General features: G+C 42.5%; 1 protein-coding gene across 1 annotated transcript; it reads left to right on the top strand.

The window, feature by feature from the left end:
• The first annotated feature begins 7,014 nt into the window (after window positions 1–7,014).
• CTHRC1 (collagen triple helix repeat containing 1) lies at window positions 7,015–16,386 on the top strand. The gene is made up of 4 exons (XM_081949918.1): window positions 7,015–7,309; window positions 11,676–11,897; window positions 14,052–14,268; window positions 15,570–16,386. Exons 1-4 carry the CDS (start codon window positions 7,142–7,144, stop codon window positions 15,710–15,712), a joined length of 750 nt encoding a protein of 249 aa, XP_081806044.1. The 5' UTR covers window positions 7,015–7,141; the 3' UTR covers window positions 15,713–16,386.
• Window positions 16,387–18,080: the final 1,694 nt, after the last annotated feature.

Raw genomic sequence — 18,080 nt, forward strand, 5'->3', positions numbered from 1 at the left:
ACTGGCTGGATGCCCTTCCTGACGCCTACATGAAATTCACAGCAGATATTTTATCTTTGTGCCCTGATAAATGTCTGTTGTTGCCTAGGATTGAATTCTCAACCTTTTGAGTGGGAGCTAAGTCTTCACCACTAGGCCACTGTGCCACTCGAGAACCAAGTACCCGTTAACCCAAAAAAAGCTGTAGAATGAAGATATTGAACAAAACAAAAGAAAACCCATGATAAATCTCAGTATCATAAATGGGTAATAAATTGAATAATTTCCAAGTGAATTTTAGCATACTGTTGTGACCCGCCAGCGGCCAGCAGAGTTGGCAGCAGATTCAAACAGGAGGTTGGGGAGGAATATGGGCCAGTCCTGGAGTCTGGAGAAGGCTCTGATGAGGGCTCTGTGTTGAAGGCGGAGAGGGGACCAGAGCTGTATGCCAGTTATCAGATGCCTTCAGTCAGATATCAGTGAGGCAGATGAACAGCTGAAGCCTGTTCCCAGTGTGTGCATGCACAGGGTTGCCAAATGAAAGGAACAGCTAAAGAACGAGTTGACTTGGGAGTAAGGCCACAAGTGGATGATGAATGGCCCCTCCCAAAGGAGATAAAAGAGGATAGAAAGGGGAGTGGAGTTTGCAGGAGACAATTTATTTGATTAATTGGCTGGTGACTCTCCAGACTCCTTGTCAAGTTTTGCAGATATCGGCCTGGCAGCTCACTATGCCAGATAAAGTCTGTGACTGTAAATCCACCCTTGAAAGACTTTGCTGTCTGTGAATAAGCAGAATTCACAGTAAATGAATAAAGGGGGTTTATGTCGGGACCAGGAGTTTGCTTCATGCTCTTGGGAAGCCTAGGTCAGAACGGATACTGCTACGATAGGAACAGGAAGCTAGTTTAGATGTACAAATACTAATATGCCTAGGAAGCAGTCGTGGGTTCCGGTGGTACAGCCCGGAACTCACCACTGTAGCTGGGAGCAGTGGCCACTGTACTGGAATGGTGCGTCCACCCGCGTTCCTTACCGTTTTTTGAGGCAAACGGGCCAATTGTGCACGTGTGTATAGCTGAGCAGCTGAGTGTTGCTGGACGGTGGCGTGTGCGTACATGCGCAGCACTCGTGCCCGCCAAGGATACCTGGCTCTGTCACAGCACACCGGTTGTGACAGGATCCGGAACTCACTACTGCTAGGAAGGGCTTCCTGAACAATTCTGGAAATATTGTAACTACCAAAAACTGAATTACTGTAAGTCTGAAAAGTATTCTCATATAATTGAAAAACACACCAAAATATCCTACCCATTGAAAAACCCTGCATAGCCATGTGTAGTATATCCCCTTTGTTTTGCTGAGAAGTCGGTAACCATGTTCCTATTCATATTTTTTAAAAAAATGTTCTACTGCTACTGGATTAAATGGTATTGACTTAAACTGCACACACCTTTGCTTTAAACAAGTCACTACATACACGTGGTAGTAGTAGTATTTAAATATTTCTAGATGCATTGTATTAATCAAATCTCACTGGAAGCTAGCAAGCCTCATAAATAAGATGACTGGAGATGCTCAAAGCCAGCTTCATAACATGCAATCAAACATGCTTTGCTTATGACTCAGAAATACTGACAGGTGTTGGCAACTACGGTTACTCAGACAGAGAGTTCAAATACAGGCTTGAAATTTCCTAGTTTTCCACACCCAGGTCCAACCAAGTTATTAAGCAATCCCACCCTGCTTAACTCATTAACATAGAAAAATAATTAGAAATGCCACTACATTGTTACTTAGTTGGATAATGAAATGTCTTCAAGCAGATAAGCTCAGAGAGCACCAAGGACTCCACAATGTTACTTACAGATTGCATGTACTAGTAGTACTCACCTCCCTTCAGGGCTATGGATGGCATGCTTAACTGAATCACACGAGGCAGTTCAATTGACCTATCTTGGCCATAGTCAGTATTGAAGGGATGGGGTTTTCTTTGTAGTCCAAATAGCCATGGTTTAATTTAGGAATATAGTAACTGTCCCCTCATCATTTATTATCAGTGTTTTTCAACCTTGGCAGCCTTAAAATGAATGGATTTCAACTCCCAACATTTTCAAGCTAGCATGCTGTGCTGGGGAATTTTGGAAGTTGAAGTCCATTCATCTAAAAGCCGTCAAAGTTGAGAAACAATTATTTATGTAATCCAAACAGTTTGATCAGGGATAAATTCTTGCCCATTTGCAGAGATATCAAAGAGAGGCCTCATGAAAAGAAGACTTTGCTAGCCAGTCTTATTTCAGTGGTTTTCACCTCTATTGTAGCTATGTAGACAGTTGGTTTTGTTCCCTGTAGCTGTTTCCTTGACAGTGCTGGCCATGATTGAATTGCACAGATTTTTATTTAATTTTCACTGGAAGGTGGGGCAAGAGGAAATGTCAAAAAGTTGGAGAAGTTAACTAGCTCTCTTGGCAACAGCTGAGAAGACTAAGAAACAGACAACGGAGAATGGATTGAGTCATGTTCCATTGTATATTGTTGGTGCAGAGCACATTTTTGTCAGAGAAAACAATCAGCACCTTGAACAAATATGGGTCTCGAGTTATTGCTTCCTTATATCAGGCTCCCGATCTAGAATTGAACAAGTTTTATCTTCTAATAAGGTAAGATAACCTACTTATAATGGAAGATCAAAATGCCTTGGATTTTATCTTCACATCACTTATGTTTCTTTCATTTCCTAACCTTGGAACACAGAGAGGACTATAAAGGAGAATAATAATGCTGGAGGATGTTACGGAATATATCTTGGAGCACATAACACCAGACATATCACTGGAGGGCAAAATCACAAACATGCATCTCACCTTGGCCGTGTCATGTGGAGAAATTCACTGGAGCAATTATGTTTGGAAGACTTAGCTGTAAAAGGAAACCAGGCCGCCAAAGAACAGGATGGCTGGATACCATCTCAGAGGACACCAGAGAGAGTATAGAACCGTGATGGCGAACCTATGACACATATGCCACAGGTGGCATGCAGAGACCTCTGCGGGCACATGAGTTGTCACAGCGGCTCAGTTCCGCCACGTATGCATGCGTGCCTCCTGCCGGCCAGCTGATTTTTGGGCCTCTGCTGCGCATGTGTAAGGGGCGAAGCGTATGTGGGAGACATGCATGCATGCACGGGGGATGTTGAGGTGCATGCGTGGGGTCCTGTGTCCCTGGGCCGAGAGGTGGGGCACATGTGGGTTGTGCGCGCATGCGGGGGGGGTGGGCATGTTGGGGGCATGCACACATTGCATTATGGGTGTATGTGAGCGCAAACTTTTGGCACTCAGTGCCAAAAGGGTGAGCCATCACTGGTAAAGAACAACTGAAAGAAGACCAGTTAAAAGTGATATATTATTGTTCCTGCCTATGCACAGGAATCCTCTCAATCAACAAACATGCTTGAAGTTACATAAGCATCAATGGAACTGGGGGGGGGGGTTGGACTTAGTTTGCTTGTGGCTATTGTAGGGATTCTAGGCTGATCCCTCTTTTAACTTCACCCCACGTTCTGTCATTCCTTCTACAGGCTTAACCTAAATGAGACCTTAATGTTGCAAAAATCTTGCTTCATGAAAATGTTTCTGGAAATTTCAGCCAAAGAGAATTCTCAGTGGAGCTTATTTTCTTATTTTCACCCACATCAAAGTTTTAAGAGAGAAAAAATGTGGAAAATCACACAATGTTCCATAATTCACATCACTGAAGAGTTTTCATTTGCAAGAAAAGAAAAAGTTTGAGGGCTGCGTTAAACATTTAAGAGATGCAAAAGAAAAAGCATATGACATGTCAATATGGACATATGAAGTTGATCCTTGACCCTTTTATTATGTTAAATTTATGTAACTGTTTATTATGTTATAGTTCTAATGTATTTTATATATTATGATAGTTTTTTTTAAAAAAATCATCTATAATTTGGGGGTACAGTCAAAAGGAATGTAAAGTTTTTTTCTTTCTAAATCAGATCTGGATTTTCTTGTATTAGATTCTACCAATAAAAACATTGACATTAGTGGACATTAATAAACATTAATTATATATATATGTCTACTGATTGTCTAGCAATTACTCTCCTTGTTACCATGATTTTTTCCCTGCTGTCAACATGTTTGTAAAACCACTAGTTAATGCTGGTATAAACTTTTGATGAATGGTGGCTAATTTAGCTTCTCCTTATTAGACCATATTAGCCAAACCCAGAACTTGGCATAGTTACAGAGCTGATGGCCTAATAACCCACTGCCTAGATTTGCTCTGCAGGCCTCAGGATTTTGCAGCTGATGCTATGCAGTACGAAATTGGCAGGACAAGGTTGTGTGAATCACAACTAGAAATGAGACAAGGTGAAAATCATGGGGACCAAATATCATGCCTTCTAAAGAGATAAAAATGAGGAAAGGCTTTTCTTGGTAGATTGTATTCTACTTGAATGATTCCATGTCTGAGATCACAAAGGATATTAAATGACGATGCTTTAAGTCAGCGGTCACCAACTGGTGGTCCATGAGAAAATTTTGGTGGTCCACAGAAAAACTATTCACATTTTTTATATTGCACTAAATCAGGGGTCCTCAAACTATGACCCCTGGGCTGGATACGTGCCATGAATGCTTGTGTTGCTGCAGAGAGTCTCCCGCTTCGGAGTCTTTTTGTATGGGTTGTGGGGGGAGGGGGGAGAAATTCCAACTTGGGGTCTGCTTCAGCTACTAGTGTGGGGCTTTGGACGAAGGCTGGAGGGAAGTGCCGCTGGTGGCAAAGAGCCGGAAGGCCTTGTTCCAGTGGAACTGCATCATGGCCTGGAACTGGCTGACCATCTCAGCCCACTGAACCTCCAGGCGTGGGTACCTGGCCTTGCACTCCCTCAGGTCTTCCCTCTGCTTGGAAAGCCTATGCTCGTAGTCCTCAGTAAGGTGCTTCTGCTGAGCCTCCTTCTCAGTCAGATCCAATTTGAACTGAGCCAGCTGTTTTGCCAACTCTTTCTCTTGGTGGCTGCTTAGCTCCAACAACTGCTTCCTGTTGGGGCCCTAGGGAGCCCGGGTAGGGAGGCGAGGAGTGGCTGAGAGGGAAGGGGTGAGTAATGGCTGGTGAGGTTCCCCTTGACGTAAGTGACATTGAGTTGGCCACACCCACCCAATCACATGACCACCTAGCCACACCCACCCAAGTGGTCACTAGGCAGATCATATTAGTGGTCTGCAGGATTTAAAATTATGAATTTAATGGTCCCTGAGGTCCGAAAGGTTGGTGACCCCTGCTTTAAGGTGTCTACATTTCATTCTTTTAAACTGAGGCCAGGGAGATCCAGGGATAAGGACTCATTTTCACCACAAAGTCTAGTGAGATTGTAAGATGACAATGTTGTAAGCCCTCCAGAGTCATTGGATACGAGATGGACAGCAAACAAATTTAATAAATACATAAATAAAAGATTATGTGACATCCATAATTTTTCTACTTGTAATGACCACACAGATAATCTTTTAATGTACTGTAGTTTTAACAAAACTTGTTAATTTGACAAAATGCTTCTGATTTTTGGAAGCCTGCTGAACGTCTTTGTATCAATCGCACCCAGTCAGCCAGACGGTTGGCCATGAAAACCAAGCAGTGACTCTATATTCTCAAAGAAAAAGCAGAATTTAATTGCAATAAATAGCACAGTTCGACTTCAACAATTATCGCTTTATACTTCATTTAAAAACTTCCCACTGGAGAAAACACTTTGTTTCCATTGCTTATTTCCTAATTTGAAACAGACAATCGCTTCACCTGGGTTTCTCCCCACCCCATTTTCCCCGTTATTTCCATGGGAAATTGAAACGCTTTGCTGCTTCCCACGTGTCGTCTCTCCCCCCCTGCCCCCGTCTGAAATGTGTTGCTTTGAAGATCGCCCACTGGACATGAGGACTGGGTGAGTGCAACCGCCAGCGAGCCGCGCCGTCACTTGGGTTCTCCAGCAAGGCCCGCAGGTGACCCGTCAGAATCGGAGGACCCTTGAGGTGGAAAAGACGAGGCCACTTCCCAAAGCCTGGTCTCAGGCCTGAGGAGAGGTGGGCGCAGCCGGTACATTGTTCCGGGGCCTCTGGAGCTCATAGGGGGCCCATGATGGGGAAATCAGCAAACTAAATCTGATAAAAAAATTATCTAAGATCAATTACATCACAGGGGCGACTGGTAGATTTAGCAAGACTCAGTATTGAGTCTGACCTTGCAAAAATGATTGATTTTGATGATGCGATTTGCAATTTTTCCAGGAAGAACGCTAGGAAAGCACCTTTGTTTAGCAAAATATAAATGCCACATCTCAACTATAACAACTGTTAGAGCTTGCAATCAATCTAGCTTTAAACTCATTGCGTATGTATATTGTTTCATTACTGTTTATATAGGTGTGCTGTTGTTTTTAAATGTCTTTTTACAGGAGTGCCTGTCCTCTTTTTAATATATTTGCAAGCATTTTTGAATGCAATTAAAATAAAAGCACAATGATGACATTATTGATGGAAGTGTCCATGTGTAGGTGAAGGGACCCATCTTAGTCTTGTTCCAGCACTTACAATACAATACAATACAATACAATACAATACAATAGTAGAATTGGAAGGGACCTTGGAGGTCTTCTAGTCCAACCCCTGCCTAGGCAGGAAACCCTACCGTTTCATAATCCTCTCGGCGGTCCTGCCTGGTCTTCCTCCCAAACAACCCCCACCAGCCGGAGAGACCAACCTGTGACGGGATGGCGAGCAGGGGCGCCCCGCCGCGCCCCCACGTGGTCGAGAAGGAGGGAGCGCCGCAGGGACCGAGCGGGAAACCGCATCACCCCCAGCCCCAACGCCGACCTCCCTCCTGTCTCGCCCGGAGTAAAGTGGCGGGGGAGAGCTCCTTTCGCCGCCTTTTTCGCCCCCGGCTGCCTCTCCTCCTCCCCCGGCCCCAGCTAATCAGAGGGGAGCCAGCGGCGCATTCCTGACCGCCCCCAGGGAGAACTGGCGCTCTCCGGCAGTGAAAGCCTCGTCTGTGTGGCTGCGCCTGGCGGGACGCTGCCCGCTTCATCTGCGCTCACCGGCGCAGCGGCCAGCCCTTGCCAGCTCGCAGCTGCCAGCACTCGCCGACCATGAAACCGTCGCCTGCCGCCGCCGCCGCGCCGTGCTGCCCGGCCGCGCTTTCCGCCGCTCTGTTGCTTTCGCTGCTTCTGCTGGCGGCCGCTTCGTCGCCCGGGACCTCGACGGAGACGCAGAAAGGGAAACAAAAGGCGTTCCGTCAGCGGGAGGTGGTGGACGTGGTGAGTGGAGGGCCAGGCGGGCGATCAGGCGGTGCGGAGGGGCAAGAGGGCACCGCTGGAGAGGAGAGGTCTGTCCCTTTCCCCGGGGCCACGCTCCGTCCCTTGGCTTCTTTTTCTTCTGTAAAGATACAGGTATTTACAGGTAGTCCTCGATTTACAACCGTTCCTTTAGTGGCTGATCGAAATTACAGCACTGAAAAAGGGACTTATGGCTGGTTTTTGCATTTTAAGGACCCTTGCAGCATCCCCAGGGTCAAGTGATCAAAATTCAAATGCTTGGCAACTGGTTCATACTTATGACCGTTGCGGTGTCCCAGGGTCATGCGATCCCCTTTTGTGACCTTCTGACAAGTAAATGTCAATAAGGTAGCCAGGTTCACTTAAGTCAGGGGTGTCCAAACTTGGGAACTTTAAGACTTGTAGACTTCAACTCCCAGGATTCCCCAGCCAGCTATGCAAGTTTGGACACCCCTGACTTAAGTACTGGGTGATTCATTTAACCACTGCCCTGATTCACTTAACAACTGTGGAAAAGAAAGATCGTCAAATGGGGGGAAAACTCACTGAATGACCTTCTCATTTAGCAACAGAAATGTTGGGCTTAATATGTGGCCATACGTTGAGGACTTCCTGTATGCACATTCTGGATGGGGGAGCCGGAGGGGGGATCCTAAATGTAGTATCTTGCCTAGGTAGCCTTTTCCTCTGATGCACAGTTTTGTTACAGGAGTAGGTTGCTCTTCTGTTACTGACAACCATATTGGTTCTAACAATAATAGTAGCACAAAAGGGTTTGGTGATTTCAATTAAAATTAAACATGATAAAGATAAAACATAGGAAAACTGGATGAGAGGACATTGGGCAGCAAAGAGATGGATCCTGTATTTTATATTTTGCTAACTCTCAGCCTTGTAATCAAGCCTGTGTGCCATTTTGTTTAGCATGGCTTACAACAGAGAACTTTTTTTCCCTGTGCAAAAATATCTCTAGGCATAGTTGAATGAAGCTGTCTTCTCCTAAATTAAATCTCAGTTTTCCTCTTAGTCTGCCAAATAAGGAAAGCCGTCTTATTCTCAAGAGTTCTTGTGTAAATAAGATCAGGCTGAAATTGGAGTTTGGATACCAACAATTGAAGGAAAGACAGCTTGGCCATCTGCTGTGGTGGGACTCAGAGGATGAGTAACTTAGTTGGTTTCCTCTGGTCTTGGTGATTTGTTGAGTTGAGCATGTAGGGGAGATTAGTGGCTTCTGAAACATTTTTCCCCACTGAAGGCATTCCTTTGTAAGCTGGAGGAATCATTATATTTAGTCTCGGGAATTATATCTTTAATCATCACTGTACCTTATTTCTACAGTGTAGGGAGAGTGGAGTTTACTTGTACGAGAAAATCTATCTGAAAGCAAAATGCTTTGGAATTAAAATGGTTAGACCTCAGCTGTATAGCACATTTGTTGGCATGAGTGTCTGTAGAGACTTCAAGTTGAGCTTGACTTCTGGTTTCATAGACGCAGCCATTAAATCCAAGAATTTCTTTTCATTTCCCATCTAGCTTACAATCCTTTTTTTTTCTGGTAGTCGTCTTTCCAAATACTAAGAGATTCTGCCATCTGCCTAAGTGACAGCTAAACATAGTTGGCAGTTCAGGCATAAAAGCAAGATCAAATGGAGGGGACGTACTGTTGTAAAGAATTGTACCAGGCGTTGAGTTCATTGAAAATCCTTTAATTTGAAGAAAAGCTATGAAGCCTCCAGGATACCCTTCTCCAAACTGTGCCTTCCAGGCTGCAATTCCTAGCTAACAAAGCCATTCTGAGGGCCACCATAATGTTGGGGAAGGCTGTTTCAGTGCTCAGTAGCTAGAATTTGGTTCAGAAATGAACTTTTGCTGTAAACTCACTTTTTAATGAAGACCTCTTCCTCCTCCTCCCCCTCCCATCCACCCACCAACCAGCTTTTTGTCTGCCTTACTTGTTCAAAACGTGGCTTTCCTCAGACGTGGTTTGATCTTCTAGACAGTCCTGTCTGCCTCAGAAATTCCACATACTCTTAGAATGAGCCAGATACTTTTAGGAATGGCTGTTTCAACCCCCTCATACAATCTTCTCACTGGTTACCTCAGAAATGATCATTATGCTGGTTACTTTTCCTCATATTTCTAGAAATAGCAATTCGCTTTCAAGATGCTGTTCCCCTGGCACTGACAATCGTAGTAGCAAACTGGTTAATTCTGCCCTCTCTTCTTAAGAGAAGGCTTGGAAGAAATAACCTATTATTATATATTCTGCTCTATTTTTCTTGGCTCCTACTAAGCTTGTACTATCCATTTCAGAGCAGAGTTTGTCAAAAAGTGAAACAACAACAGAGCATAAAGAAAACAGGATCAATACTTGTAGGCTGCTATTTTTATTTAACCAGAACAACAAAACTAATTCAAGAAGATATAGAACAGTGGTTCTCAACCTGTGAGTCGGGACCCCTTTGGGGGTCAAACGGCCCTTTCACAGGGGTCGCCTAACACATATTTTCGATGGTCTTAGGAACCAAGACTCCACTCCTCTATGGTTGGGGGTCACCAAAACAAGAGGACCTGTATTAAAGGGTCGCAGCATTGGGAAGGTTGAGAACCACTGATATAGAAGGATTTAAAAAAATAAATCAAACTAAAAACCTACAATCAAAATTTAGAATACACTGTATGGCATTAGGATTAAGAGCAGTTGGAACAAAATTGTACTTCTGTAGCCTATCATAATTTGGAACAGAAAAAGAGAATGAGAGTTGTGGTCTCTGAGACCTACAGGTAGTTTGTGTTTTGTGATACATTTAATATGAACAACTTTGGTGCCCTAGTCCTCAAATTCATAGCACAGAAGGAAAAGACAACAGAGAGAGAAAATGAAAACAAAGCAACTCAAGCCCTAATTTGGAATATTTATGGTTGCTTAATAACTCTACCTCTGATGGGAATTGATGATTCAGGAAGAGAATTCCCCAAGCAGAGGATCTCACAATCTTCTGAGAAGGCAGTTGCCCTCAGTGGTCTTTATAAGGAGGGAGAAAATAACGCCAAGTGGATGTGGGCGGATTCTTGATGCTTACTTCATTTCTTCCTCAATGGGTGACTGATTTTAAAAGCCTCTTGAGGAAACACAAGCCCCCTGCGCAGGAGTGGGCTGCAACGGGTTTGACAACCACTTTGGTGATCGCATGCTTCGTGTGCGCATGCACACTTTGCACACACATATGCACTTTGCACGTGCTTGCGCCTAATGAGCTTGCATGCAGCGTTCAAAGTACAGCAATTTGAAGCTCAGCTGCTTAACTTATAGGGCAGCCCTGGTATGTAGAACAGCGGAGGCATAGAAATCAGCTGTGCTGCGTGAATCGGCTGAGCCAGAAAGAAGGATTTGCTCTAGATCAGTGGTTTCCAACGGGGAGGGGGGCATGCCCCACAGTGGGGCAATTTGATTTTTAATGGGGGCAATTTGAACCTTGTTTAAACCAAGTTAATGGCCTTTTAGGCTTCCTCCGTGTGAGTAGAGTTCACTTTTTGAGTAAAGTAAGAATTATATGTCATGGGGGGGGGGGAATCAGGATTCTAGATATGCTTAGGTGGGGCATGGCGAAAAAAAAGGTTGGGAACCACTGCTCTAAATGGTTGATACCAATGGAGCAAGCCCCACCAACAGGGGGCAGCATCAGGACCAACATTTTCTGAGGTTGGAAGATAATTTTGGTCGAATAGCTGACCAGGTTAATGTTTCGGTGGAAGACCAATACAGAAAACCCCAAGATTGCAGCCTAGATTGAAAAGCTGAAAAAACACTTTGCACATTGCCAAGGTAATACATGGATGTGTTGATGAGGTCAGCCCTAATGACTGATGTGAAGTTATATTTTTAATTTACATCCATTTGATTCACTGAGAATAATTTTGAAATATAAATGTGTTGGGTTGTACTACTAGAGATTGAAGGCTTGATGGGATTGATTTGTACTGCAATTTACCTGGTTCTGTGTTTCAAAGACTGTAATCTGGATTTTATAGAGTGTTTCAAGGACTGGCTAATTATACAAGTATTTCTTCTCCCTCTAGATGCGATACATGTTCTCCTATATACTGAACTACGATTTCAAGTTGTTTTAAAAATGTAAATACAAACTAAATTATCTATTTGACATCATCCTCTATATTCACTTGAAATTATGACTATATTTTCCCTAAATGGGAGGTTCATCTTCAGTTTGCTAAATAGGTGGGTTTCCTCCCATCTAATCTATCATGTTTGTACTATTTGTTCTCTTTATCTTAAGTAAATAATAATAATGCCTGTATGATGCCAACATACCTTTTTGTTTCTCAGTATAATGGCATGTGTATGCAAGGACCTCTTGGTCTTCCTGGAAGGGATGGAAACCCTGGAATCAACGGAATACCTGGAACTCCAGGTATCCCGGGCAGAGATGGGCTTAAAGGAGAAAAAGGAGAATGCTTGCGAGAAAGCTTTGAGGAATCCTGGACCCCTAACTATAAGCAATGTTCATGGAGTGCCTTGAACTACGGCATAGACCTTGGAAAAATTGCAGTAAGTACGCACAACTATAGCATAACATGTAGGCCGCCAAGATATGGTGAGAAATCTGTTCCATATTGCTTTTGCTTGACTAATCATCTGTTCACTTCTAGGGGCTCCAGTTTTAGCAAAGGTAGATTGCCTTCTGCCAGGGGTGGGCTTCAAAAAGTTTAGCAAGAGGTTCTCTGCCCAGTTGCTGGGTGGGCATGGCCCTGGTGGGCGTGGCCTAGTCAGCCTCCTGCACCACAGGAGGCATTTTCACCCTCCCCAGGCTCCGGATATTTTCCTCGATCCTCTGGGAGGGCGAAAACGGCCCCCACAGGCTACAGAGGCCCTCTGGAGGGTGGAAACAGGCCCATTTCTGGCCTTCCCAAACTTCTGGTAGGCCCATTTTTCGCCCTCCCCGAGCCTCACACGTGCCCTGCACTTACCTGCATCCAAAATGGGCCATGTGGGGACTCTTGGGAGAGACAGGGTGGGTGGGGCCAGCCAGGAGTAGGTTTGGGGTGTTCTCCAAACTGCATAGAATCTTGCTAGAGGTTCTCCCGAACTCCTGCAAACCCCCAGCAGCCCACCCCTGCCTGCAGCCATGTATGGTTCTAGATCATCTTTGGAGTTGGCGGAAATGTTTGTCCTGTTTTTTAGGTTTCAGTAAGGGAGAGAGTCAAAATGGATGCTTGATGTTTCAACCGTAAAACTGAAGCTGTGCCCCTTTTTATAAGTGGGTCTTTGATTATACAGTTACAGCCATCATTTTGATCCCCTGTGGATGCCTTGGTGTACCTTAAGCATTGCAGAAACTCCAGGCACTCTTAAAACCCCCAAATTGTAATTTTTTTAATATTTGGGGGATGCTTTAGGCAGGGGTGTCAAACGTGACTTCATTGAGGGCTGCATCAGGGTTGTGTTTGACCTTGGGGTGCCGGGGTGGGTGTGGTCAGCTCGACGTCACTCGTGTCGGAGGGTGCCTGTGGTGGCCTGAATGCTCTGTCAGTGAAAAGGGGCTGCCAAGTTCCATTTTTGCTGGCCGAGGCATCGTGGGCCGGTCCTTTGCTGTTTCCAGGGTGGTCCCATGGGCCAGATCTAAGCATCTTGTAGGTTGCATCCAGTCCACAGGCCTTGAGTTTGACACCCCTGCTTTAAGGGATACAGTGGGTATTTGCAGGGCTTCATCCCCCCCCCCCTTAAACCACTTGACTATGACCCCGGATGGCACCCAATGTTTGGCCTGGTCCTATTTGGTGACATCTTGACCTCATTGACCAAAGTCCTAGTAAGCCTAAGTTGGATCCTCAAATTGAATTTAGCATTGGCAGAAAACCAATAATTCATAGATTTAAATACAGCAGTAGGATTTAGACAGGAAACACCTCAACATGATTGCAATCAAGTTGTCTGCCTAACCCTATGTGAGGAAGTAACAATTTTAATGAGTTAATAGCAGATGGGCTTTTAATACTATTATTCAAAATAGGCAGTCACTTTTTGCAGCTTCAGAGTGACTGATTAATACATGAAAGCCATTCAAGAGAAAGGCATTTAAAACAAAACAGTATCTGTGATTATAAACCTTTAACTTTTGACAGAGCTTAGTAGCTGAATGCATATTTTGCATTAAAACATGTCTGGCATATCCCGAGAGGGGTTGAAAAAGATTCCAGATTTTCTACTAGACATTTTGATCTAGATGTATCCGTTGATTGGATCTGCACATTAAGCCACAATATGGCTTGTTTGGTTTTGGTTTAGTCTGTGATCCAGCCACTGATGTTTGTAAACTTGGCTTAGGTGTGAACTCAGCCAACACATTCAGCTGATTTCTTCAGCAAATTACCCAAACTGTGACTGCACTTTCATCAATACACACAACACAAAGAAGCTTACTCAGTCAGAAAATGTATTGTATGAAATGATGCCTTGCCTGTTTCACTATGGATAAATTGTTTTAGTTAAAAAAATATCTTAAGTACAAGGAATGCTCAATTGGAACAATTCATTCATCATTACCAACTGGCACTTACCAACTTCCACCCCCCCATCACTTTTTTATCTGAGTTTTATAGAAAGTGGTCTTTATGAATAACTCCAGGGTTGTCCCTGTTGCAGAAGAGCAATGTTTAAGATAATTGTATTTTCTACAAAATTTCACTTATTTTTGTCTCACAGGAATGTACATTCACCAAGATGCGTACCAACAGTGCTTTAAGAGTTCTTTTCAGTGGATCACTTCGACTTAAATGTAGAAATGCCTGTTGTCAACGCTGGTATTTTACTTTTAATGGGGCTGAGTGCTCTGGACCACTTCCCATTGAAGCTATAATTTATTTAGATCAAGGAAGTCCGGAGTTAAATTCTACTATTAATATACATCGCACATCTTCAGGTATGTACTGGAGTCATATCATAAAAGCAAGCATTTGATGCTAAAGCACCTACTGTTACATGATGAAGAGATTGGAGATGTAATCATCCATAGCAAATAAAATTCTTACAAGTCAATGGATTGGTATAGCTCAATATTCTTTTCAGATGCTAAATAGTCAGAGGAGCTTAAATTTAGAATCTTTCCCAATCTTAAAGCATTTCACTCAAGTGCTGTGAAGCAGATAAAATGCTAACCATGTCTGAATTCTGGATTGTCACTAAACACTGGACGACAAACTAGCCAAACATATTTTGGCTTGGGGTTTCATAGAAACTGAATCAACTTGTTAAGTTATGGTACATGGTATGCCATCTAAATCCAGAAAATTGAGAGTACAATATTAATTATAAATAAAAGTCATGCAGAGAATAATAATCTTTATCTTCTGCAGTGCCATTTCAATAGCAAAAAACCCAGACTAAAAAAACAGCCATCCAAAAGAAATGATAAACAGTTAAATAAAAATCCATTTATTTTCTATTAAAAGGGCAATGAAGGGAAGCAGTGACTCAGTGGCTAAGATGCTGAGCTTGTTGATGAGAAAGATCGGCAGTTCAGCGGTTTGACTCCCTAGCGCCGCGTAACAGAGTGAGCTCCCATTACTTGTCCGAGCTTCTGCCAACCTAGCAGTTTGAAAGCATGTAAAAAGTGCAAGTAGAAAAATAGGAACCACCTTTGGTGGGAAGGTAATAGCGTTCTGTGCGCCTTCAAAGTTTAGAGACGTCTGTGGACAGCACTGGCTCTTCAGCTTTGGAAGGGAGATGACCCCCCCCCCCCGAGTCGGGAACGACTAGCACATATGTGCGAGGGGAACCTTTACCTTTAAAAGGGCAATGCGGTTTTTATATTTTAATGACTGTTCACTTTCCTTAAAAAAAAACCTCAAGGAAGAAGTGCAATTTCTCTCCCATATTAATTCTTATGTGCAAAATGTATTTTAAAAGGATAACATGTATGGAACTTGAGATGGAAGGGCGTGAGAGATTCGAGAGGAAACTTTCTTGTTGTTGGGCAAGAAAGTTCCTCATGTGGCCCAAAGGAACATTGAAAAGCAACAAAGGCTGTGACCTCAGTTTCCCTTTGCATGGCAAGGGAGGTGAGGTTAGTTAGGCATTCTTCTTTCCCTTTGTATCTTTGCCAACCAAATACTGTAGCTGCGGATTGCCTCTACCGATGCTCAATACCATTTTCCACTAGTTAAGTCTTTAATGTTTGCAATGAATTATGGGTGAAATCAATGCATTTTGTATTTTAAACAGTGGAAGGATTATGTGAAGGAATCAATGCTGGATTGGTGGATGTTGCTATTTGGGTTGGGACTTGCTCAGATTACCCAAAAGGAGATGCATCAACGGGATGGAACTCGGTGTCTCGCATAATTATAGAGGAACTGCCAAAATAGAGCTTTCAACCTCTTCTTGCTATCCCCAAAACAACATCCAGGACTTTATGCAACCTCTTATTGGTTTGTTTTTCTACATGAAAATATACATTGGATTATAGTGCACAAATCTATTTATAGAAATACGGTAAAAATCTCTTCTGAGCCACGTTTGACTTTAGATGATTTGACAGTTAAGTGTATGTGTAGTTTTTGCCAGCTACACAAACGTGATTTGTTTCCAAGATGTTTTTGGATTTCTTGGGAATTCATGGTCTGTGCTAACCAAGCCTGGGTCTACTTAACTCCTGAATCCACAGGAGGCAGCCTGGTGCTGGTCTCCGTGGAGGTTTTACAGAAATACCAGTAGACAATTAATGTTCCATTTTTTATTCCTTGTATCCTTAGCGTTTTTCTACAGCATTTTGGAATATAGATCCTAAAAGAGCAATCTGTATTAATGGTTACTTTTCTATCAATTCTATATATCCTTGTATTTGTTCAAAAATAAAATCTACATAGCCAATGTTAATTTTATATCTTTAAAAAGCAACTTTTTATTCAAGTGTATCTTCTCCATTCCCCCAATGTATGATTTGTTTCCTAAGCTTCAAGTTCCTATTGAAATGAAATTAGAAAACTAATTTTCTTGTGATGTGGGAAACAATAAAATAAACCTGACCTGATCTGAAAAATGACCTGGTAAATATTATTGTAGTACAGTAATTTAGTAAACCTGTATTTTTATTATCTAGTGTGTAGCTGTCATCTTGATGTATTATATATGCATAGAAGCTATGCCAGGCATGGCGGAAGATATATGTTTTTTTTAAAATTTAAATAAAAATGTAAGAGCAAGTCAATGTATGAATGTGAATCATTATCTAAAAGTTTAAACAAAAGTTAGTGAAATGTATAAATGAACATGATTTTAAAATCTATGTACACCATATTCCCATACAATTTAACCTCTATAGCAGCAGTGCCAAACTCAAGGCTCGGGGCTAGATTTGGCCGTTAGGGTGTTTAGATTTGGCCCGCAGGGCTGCCCTGGAAATAGCGAAGGACCGGCCGTGGTGCCTCTGCCAGTAAAATGGAGCTTGTGAGGGCCACGTGAGGACTTCCCAAGCTCCATTTTCGCTAGCAGATGGTTGCAGGAAGCTGTCCCAACCGAAAATGGAGCTCGGGAGCCCGTTTTCACTGGCAGAGCATTCGGGCCATCACAGGTGTCCCCCAACACAAGTGACGTCATGCTGCCCATGCCCCCCCTGCCCCCCCCACCTCAGCCCCCCCAGGGGTCAAACATAAACATGATGTGGCCCTCAATGAAATCGAATTTGACACCCCTGCACTATAGGATACTACAAATATGAACAAAAGGTTAATTTTTAAAATATTTACAAATACATATGGTAAATTTTTGGGGGAACTTTTGCTCTTAAATATTAGCCTTAGCTGTTTGCTGGCAGAGTTTAGAGACATTGCCCATTGTTCCTATTTGTATGACTTGATATCAGTATGATATATGAAACCTCCAAAATTAGATTGTGTGGAAATACACATATAAGAGTTTTATATTCATACTGGTAATTCTTTTGCAATTTTGTTGAGTGCTACCGTTTTAAAAAACCTTTAGCTTATACAGAATTTTAAAAATTAAGTCAACAGATTCTTTAACTTAGAAAAGGTATAGTGTTTCTGTAGCATATAACTTTTTAAATCATTTTACTAGATCACAAACAAAATATTCTTAACTATCTATGTCTTAGTAGTTAAAATGTGAAATTTAGATTTTTGTACCTTTTGAAAATCTTACTATAATTTGTTCAAGTTTTCCACAATTTTAAGAGAATACCGGTCATACCAAAGAGGAGGCAAAACAGTGAGTTCATTCACATTTTTAAAAACCTTGGCCCTAAATGTAATGAACTTTTTCCTTTCCTTTCTGAGAAGAAATGTTTGTTCTGGTATTTTTTTTGTTAAAGCAGGTAGAAAATATTTTATATGTGAACCCTTCTGATTTTTCTTCAAAGATTTATAAACTTGTTTTCATAACCTTTATTAAGGATTACGGTGCTACTTTAAGTAGCACAGACCCACAGATAGATAGATTACAAATATTTTGATAAATATAAATATACAAGAAATTATATATTTCTAGGCAAACTTAAAAACTCAGTGATACTTCTTTGTGAGCAAATCCAAGTACAATTAAGGCCAATGTAGTTAGACTGTTCAGCAGTTACTAATATTCCTTCCCCTGTCTTGGTTAGATTGGAAGTAGTAGATTGGGGTAGCAGGAACAGCAATATGTTGGGTGAACAAATCATTCTGAGTGGGTAGTGGTTAAAAGAAAAGTCTACATTTTTGGAAGACAGGCAAAATATAA

Source organism: Natrix helvetica (genome assembly GCF_964273705.1).
Source record: "Natrix helvetica genome assembly, chromosome: 4".
Lineage (NCBI taxonomy): Eukaryota > Metazoa > Chordata > Lepidosauria > Squamata > Natricidae > Natrix > Natrix helvetica.

Coding starts and splice junctions, on each gene's coding strand:
- CTHRC1 (XM_081949918.1), top strand. CDS start 7,142: ATGAAACCGTCGCCTGCCGCCGCCGCCGCGCCGTGCTGCCCGGCCGCG. Junction 11,898..14,051: donor TAGACCTTGGAAAAATTGCA/GTAAGTACGCAC, acceptor TTTGTCTCACAG/GAATGTACATTCACCAAGAT. Junction 14,269..15,569: donor TATACATCGCACATCTTCAG/GTATGTACTGGA, acceptor TATTTTAAACAG/TGGAAGGATTATGTGAAGGA.